General features: G+C 40.3%; 2 protein-coding genes across 2 annotated transcripts in view; one reads left to right on the top strand and one right to left on the bottom strand.

The window, feature by feature from the left end:
- Positions 1-1181: 1181 nt before the first annotated feature.
- Positions 1182-5490, bottom strand: LOC102210276 (4F2 cell-surface antigen heavy chain). The gene is made up of 8 exons (XM_013911229.1): positions 5236-5490; positions 3866-4030; positions 3686-3768; positions 3537-3614; positions 3395-3450; positions 3116-3311; positions 1879-1986; positions 1182-1570 (listed from the first exon to the last, which is right to left on the bottom strand). Exons 1-8 carry the CDS (start codon positions 5471-5473, stop codon positions 1205-1207), a joined length of 1290 nt encoding a protein of 429 aa, XP_013766683.1. The 5' UTR covers positions 5474-5490; the 3' UTR covers positions 1182-1204.
- Positions 5454-7286, top strand: part of rtn2a (reticulon 2a) — a 28053-nt gene continuing 26220 nt past the window's right edge. Inside the window, exon 1 of the mRNA XM_005720890.2 lies at positions 5454-5581. Coding sequence (XP_005720947.1) covers positions 5515-5581 — 67 coding nt within the window. The 5' untranslated portion in view covers positions 5454-5514. The remainder of the gene's footprint in view (positions 5582-7286) is intronic.

The raw sequence follows: 7286 nt of genomic DNA, 5'->3' as shown, positions 1-7286 counted from the left end.
TGTGACTGTGTGTGTGTGTGTGTGTGTGTGTGTGTGTTCATTTATAATTTTTTGTGGCAAGTAAAAGTGTTAAAGTTTAAAAAAAAAAAGTGTTGCAACAGTACAACACACTTTTTGATTTTTATGTTAACCATATTAGAGAGAATATAACATGGAGGTCTTTGAGAAATATGTGATCTTAATTTTTTTTTTTTAAAAAGTATAATTGCTTTATAGGTTTATTCAGATGCATCACACAAAGACTTGCTATTTTGAAATTCTAGTGAGATCACTCCAGATGCCGATGATGTGGTAAGAAAGTTTCTTGAGAAGTGAAATGCTGCCTAAATTTCTGAAATAACAAGTAATCTGACATGATTCAGAGTGAAAGAGATGAAAATGAGGAACGTTTAAAAAAAAAAGAAAGTGCCATATTAGCAGTGAATGACTCAGCAGTCACATGACGGCAGCTGATTTTGTAAGTGCCGTGTATCAATACTGGTTTACTGTTTTTAGAAACTCTTTATTTGTAGTTGATGAGTTTTTACTTTAAGAGTTGGGGGAGCAGCTGAACAGTTACTGGTACTGCAGCTTCACCTTGTGGTTACTTAATGTAAACATCCCAAGATGGAGAGGTTATATTCCCAAGTGTTTTTTGTTTTCTCAGGCAGCCACACTTCACCACTAATTGAGTGTGGCAGAAAGGGTTGTGTTGCATGTCACGTTCATTCTTTTCTTTGATTGGCATCTTTTATGCTGTCCTTATATCCAGCATTTACTGTATCATTTTGCTAGCATATACTTAGTCTAAGTGACCGTTTCAAAAATTCAGGAAACTCAAAATACAAGAGAACTCTTCGGTTACATTAATAACACTCGGGATACTGCCAAATCTGTTGTAAAAAGGATTTTTTCACTTCTGATATAAGCACACTTATAATAGGTTATCTAAACCCAATGTGAACTGAGTATCATTTTAACTCTTTAAACACACACAAAACAAAATTTTGTGATGTGAAGTCAAGATTTACTTGTTATCTGAGTTCACACAGTCATGCTATATTATACATATATTACAGATCCCAGTGGTTGAAGGGGAACCACAAATGTTGCCACACAAAACAATGACTTTATTTTCAGTGACTTCTGAGCACAAATGATAATTTTTTTAAAAACAGCTGCATCACTGTGGTTTGAGATATACTGAAACCCGACCACAGAAACTCTACGAATAGTTTTGTGCTTCAAAAAGTTTGATTACGATGGCTTCGTGGGGCTGCAGTCTGAGACTGTAGAGAGATGTGCTGGCTACAAACAGCCCGGCATCAGGCAAGCTCGAGGCCCAGGCAGGATCCAGGCTTTGAGGCTGAAACCCGAAGTTGAGCAGAACAAGGAAGTGGACACAACCCCAGGAGCGTAGAAAGGCAAGAATTGGGGGAGATAAAGGAGAGGAAAGAGAGGAGTTGGAGGATGACGAGGTGTTGAAAGGGAGGAAGGTGAAACTGCCATATTGAAGCGCTTCTTCTCTGGCTTTGGAGAAGCTGAGGGAGGAGAAGAGCTGAAGGGCTGCACGGTTCATTTTGCCCTTTTCCTGAGGAAGAGGGGAGGATGGCGACAAATGTGAGAAAAATAAATACAATATGCCCCAAATACTGCAACAGCTTTGCAAGAGTTCCAACTGCATTTGTGAAAAAAAGTCAAAGAACAAATCTTATTGAGACATTTTTAGAGCACAAGCTAGCTTCATACTGAGTGTTTGGTATCTAGTAGCTCGTCCATCTCTCTGTGAGACATGCAAATTTTCAGTGGCGTATAATACAAGCTGCAATGTTTCAGATGACATCGTTAGCGGTTAAAAATCATTCATCAATCAATTTAAAGTCTCAAACAAGGCTTTACCTTTGTTTTCTCCATGTCTTTATCATACTGGATTGCTGGTGATCCTGGCAGAGTCATCATCAACACCAGGAGTAACTTCTTCAGTTCCTGAGATGCGTTGCCTCCAACCTGTTAAAACAATGGAGAGAGTGACCATATAACTACTAACTTTCCAAACCAAAGCTGAAAAAATAAATATGTAATGAAAAGTAGTGCATAAGAGCTGCGGTTTTTAGTATCTTTGTCGCATCTTTGTAGTCTGATGCTTGTAAACTGTCACATAGAAAGTTGACTAAGGCTACGTTCACACTGCAGGTCTTAATGCTCAATTGCGATTTTTTGATCAAATCCGATTTTTTTGTCTGCTTGTTCACACTACAAATAAAATGCGACAGCAAACGTGCTCTAGTGTGAAACCTCAAAGCGGCCCGCATGCGCAAAAGAAGATGTCACAGACAACACGCTCTGTTTCGATCCAGACCAAACAGTATTGTTTGACTGATGGCCCTAATATAAAGACTTGCTTCGGTCTTTACGTTTCCCAATTTTGTTTAAGTTATAAAGTTATTTTGTTATTTACATATGGCCTAATAATGATCCTTATTGCTGTTTTAGAGAGGAGCGGTGCTTCAAAGGATAGTTGCAGATTTCTGTCAGAATCTGCAGATTATACAGTACAAATAAAATGTTCACGTTTCTCCAACATTGTCTTCCCAACAGTTTCACTGGATGGCCAGGAAGGGTTCATGATGTCTTCTCCGGCGCTGATAATTGGCGTCTGTCTTGTGTCAGTGGCGTAAAAGACGGATTTAATGCGACATGACCGTTCAAACAGCAGTCGCTTTCTAAAACATCAGATATGTATCGGATTCAGTACCACATACGAAAGTGACCCAGATCGGATTTGAAAATATTGGATTTGTGCCGTTCACACTGTCATACCATGATCGGATATGGGTCGCATAGGGTCAAAAAAGTCGGATTTGATGCGCTTTCGCCTGCGGTGTGAACGTAGCCAAAACGAACGTTAGGGCTGAGCTGTTCAGTCAGAAACAGATAATACCACTAGATTAAGCAATATGTGCATTAGCTTTTCTGACATTTAATAACACAAATAACAGGTTTGCTTATAATGGAAAAAAATGACTTGATGCAGTCAATTAAAATAACTGTACAAGGATTTTAGGAAAATTTGCAAAATCTGTAAAATAAGCATTTTTCTATCAAAATGTACAAGAATCTTATAGAGAAATCTTACTGTCCAGCTGGGCCATATATTATCTCCTCTTGTTTGTAGGTGTCTCTCTACAGCATCAGCCACTTCCTGTGCAAACAGTGGGTGATGTGAACGAGGGAGAATGGACCTCATGACCACATCCACCAGTGTAACGTTGACCTGACTGGAGCCATTTAATGGACGCAGAACATCTGCCGTCTGTTTAACCACGACAATCCTGAAATTAAACATTTTTTTCCAGCAATCCTTGAGCTTCCTTTATAACATAAAAAAACTCTGTATTTACATGCATAACAACACCTTTCCTCCTCGGGACTACTGAATTCCCCAAAGACACGTCTCCACTCCAGCAGAGTCTGAAAAGTACACATTTAATTGGGAAAACTGAGCCTATGGTAACGCCACTTGTAGCTAAATTCAAAACTAGTCAATATCATTTTACCTTTTCTGAATATGCTGCATGAGTGTCACAGATAACAAAACCTGCCACACCTTTTTCCAACCAGAAGTGGAGTGCACGCTGTGGAAAGAATATCCATTTCATATTTTATGAACTCCTGACTGAGTGCATGATCAGAAAGCAGGTTTTACCTGTGTGGTAGCTGAGAGGTTTCCAGTTACATCCTGAAGTGCCAACAGATCCCGTTTACACAAGTCAAGCACAATTTTAAGACCTGCAGGACCAGCATGAAGCCTGTTAATCAGTAATAAAGGCCCATAAAACCACGTCTGAATGCCATTTGCAAAAAAAAAAAAAAGTTCTTTACTCACCTGCTTTGCAGCTCTCACTGAGCAGATGTTGCATCCAAGCCAGTGGAGCAAAGTTTTTATCAGCGGCAGTGAGGTTTAAAGGAAAGACCTCAACATCAAACACACCCTTCAGGATTAGAGCCCCTATACCCAAAGACCTGAGGTAGGGAAGCTGCTCATGCATTGCTTAAGAAAATACATATCAGAAAGAGTTACTTATTTTTAATCAGAATGCCATGATATTCAGTTTCCTCATGTGATGGGTTTGCATTCATGTTTATTTCAGTAGAGCTGTTATTTATCATTTATATCGAAGAACATGTTGCGCACAGATGCTCATGTGGGATTAGAAAAATGTTTTCTATTTTCAAAGCAAAAGCAACAGCACTTTCTCAGACTCTCATAACTTGATACAATCGTGTGGTAGCCCACAGTATTAATCACACAGTCAGATTAAGTAGTTATCAGCACAGAGATGAACCCAGTGCAGCTTTTGGCCTCACAGTAATAGTGAAACTGTTTAACTAAAAGCAATAATTGGTACAAATTCCACGCTTGCACATTGCATTTTTGGGTACAATAACATTTGTGTGGTTTTAAAAGCCGTTATTGGCCCTACCAACATAAATGCGGTGGACAAAATAATGGAAAAAATGGTTTCAATGAAAACTGATGACTGCAGCTTTCCTGTTGTCGTGACCGCCAGGAAGCAGGTAGTTAAGTGATGGTGAATGAGGTTCATCTAAGGTTGTGCACGCTGCAAATTTTGATCAGATACCATGTGTGAATGTGTGTGTGAATGGGTGGATGACAGGATGTGTAAAGCGCTTTGGGGTCCTTAGGGACTAGAAAAGCGCTGTACAAATCCAGGCCATTTACCATGTACTTACGGGGCCAGTGCCTTTAACTTATAAAAGCAGCTTGTGCATCATGACTGAGATGAATCATCAATTTGTAAATTCTGAACTAATTTTGATCAGTCACTGTGATTTTCACTTTCCAAAATAATCAGTCAAAGCAAAACATTTTTCAGTTTCTCATGTATTTTGAAAATGGGGAACTGGAATGTAAATGTGTCCGTCTTATTTGGGCCAGGCTATACAAAGATTCAGACATTTTTCGTAGTGCATGTTTGAAGTCCCCCCCCCCTCCTCCATTTTCAAAAAATAAACATAAATAAATAATTTACCACAGTTTAGTGGTCTAAAATTGAACTGAAAGGATCGAAGCAAAACTATCTTATCGTGCTAATATCGATCCAATATCAGCGTCGGAATAGAATCTATCGATATTTGAATTGATCACCCACCTTTAAATTATCCATCATGTCAATTTTTTATGCATAGAAATATTAAACCCAAATTTCAGCATTTTATTTCGGCGCGTCCTACCGCACATGCCCTCTGAACCCTCGGTCTGCGCCTCCGTCCACTGGTCGGCCTGCAGCTGATAGAACACAGACTCCTGCCACCATTTCAAGGGCGTCGCAACCGGCCGGGGGCTCTTTATTATGATGGCGATAGAAGTGGCAAGTATGGTGACCCAGGCGAGCCAGAACAGCAGCACCAGGTAACAGCGCACTTTCCTCCAGGCAGGCCCAGCAGCTGCCTCGAGCTCCTCTCTCGTCATTGGCCTCCACAGAGAGTCGGACTCCGGAATGAGCAGAGGGCATGTCTCTGAGGCTCCCGACGGCACACTGCTATAACCCACATGCCCTGCGTTCACGGGCTGCTGCAGGTGGGTGACAACCCGTTAGATTAAGAGGATTATTTAAACTTTAAATAAACATTTAGACACTCAAGCCAAAGCACGCAGAAGCTGTCCAACTGTCGCTTAAGTTTTCTTTGGACTCGCTAAGTTCGTCTCTTTCAGTAACTCGCTGTTTCCACGCGACACTGAGCACAAGGCAGCTTTGTAATGAGCTGCACCTACCTGCCGGACTCAGGTGCAACATTTAATCTGACACACAGTCCTGTTGTCCCACTTTCTTACAGTGGTGGCGCAGTGAGGGACAACGAGTGTCCTTGTTCCCCTAAACAAGATTAAGGGTTTGGAGAGGGGGGCAGCACAGGAAGGACTATTCAAGATTTAATTTACTGATTATTTCACATCATTCTAGTTTGTCTTTTTTCAACACTTTTATTCCCTCGTGTACTCTGTGCTACTAATTGCTCGTGGGCATGTTTCCTCTTGTCCTTAGCTGCCCCTTAAATTAATTTCACTGGCAGTGATGGAAGGCAGAATTAACAGCTCTGAGTCAGCGCATGCAGCTCTGATGAGCTGAAACTAAAATTAGTTGAATTCTGGAAAATTTTATTCTTGCAGCACAAATTCACAACAATGGTCACTTCAAGGCACTTTACTATAGTAAGGTAAAGACCCTGCATCGTAATAGAGAGACAGCTCTTGGTGGCAGTGACACATTAGGGGGTTTTGGGGGGATTTTACCATTCCTCTGTTGCAACTCAGACAGGAAACTAGTAAAAACAGAAATGATTTTCTGAACAGATTTTCCTAGAAAGTCTGTACCTTTAAAATATGCTCAGATGATTTCTTTTGTTTATAAGATCATATGTATAAGCCGATCCTCTTTGTTTATAACTTCTCTGCACTAGAGGCTGTAGCCATCCCAGCCAAGCAAACACTTCTGTAAAAAGTGATATTTCTGAAAATTCCAGTGTTGCCTGTAAAAATGACAAAATCCACTGAAATTGGAAACAATTGCAGCACCTGAAGGAAACAGCTGGTGAAAGTTTCCAGCCAGTGGTTCATACCCAAAGCTGCTTAACTTCCTGCCGTGAGGCAACAGAGTCATTTTAAATCAGTTTAAATGAACTTAAATGCCACAAAACCCAGTTATTACTCACATTTTATATATGGTAGTTTCTTTGTGCCTTCCTCTCAGGTGCTTTTCTTCTTCTTCTTCTGTACCTCTTCTTCTTTTTTGTTCTCTCTTGTTATGTTTGTCCAAACAAGTGTTCAAAGCTGAGGGATGCTACCCTGAGCTGAAAATTTCCAGTGATTCGACTTGTCAGGAGTGAGGAGATGTGAAGGAGGAACAGTCCAATAAAAGCTCTGCTCTGGGAGTTAATAAAGAGGTGCCGGGCCATATCACACCCTCGCAAAAAAGTTGTTTTTTTTTGAAAGCCTAAGTTAGGATAACACTTATATTTTAGACTCTATATGTGAGAGATAAAATATTAAGTGTTAAAGTAAAATAATTGTGACTGTCTATAATTTGAAAGCTGTACACATGGAGCAAACTAAGCTAACTGTGCAACAGAGATCCACTGGCTAAAACTCCACTGCAATTTGAAATTCACATTGACGTAACACATCACACCCGCCCTCTAAAATGCTGTAGATCTTAGAAGTAATGAGGCAGATGTGCTAATTCCCAGAAACCTCTCATCCTCTTCATCCAGTTTGGTCCTCTAACCCC

Source organism: Pundamilia nyererei, unplaced genomic scaffold (genome assembly GCF_000239375.1).
Source record: "Pundamilia nyererei isolate P.nyererei 1_Seehausen unplaced genomic scaffold, PunNye1.0 scaffold00003, whole genome shotgun sequence".
In the NCBI taxonomy this organism is placed as follows: domain Eukaryota; kingdom Metazoa; phylum Chordata; class Actinopteri; order Cichliformes; family Cichlidae; genus Pundamilia; species Pundamilia nyererei.
Note: the sequence above shows the minus strand (reverse complement) of the source record. Positions and strands in the feature narration are given on the sequence as shown.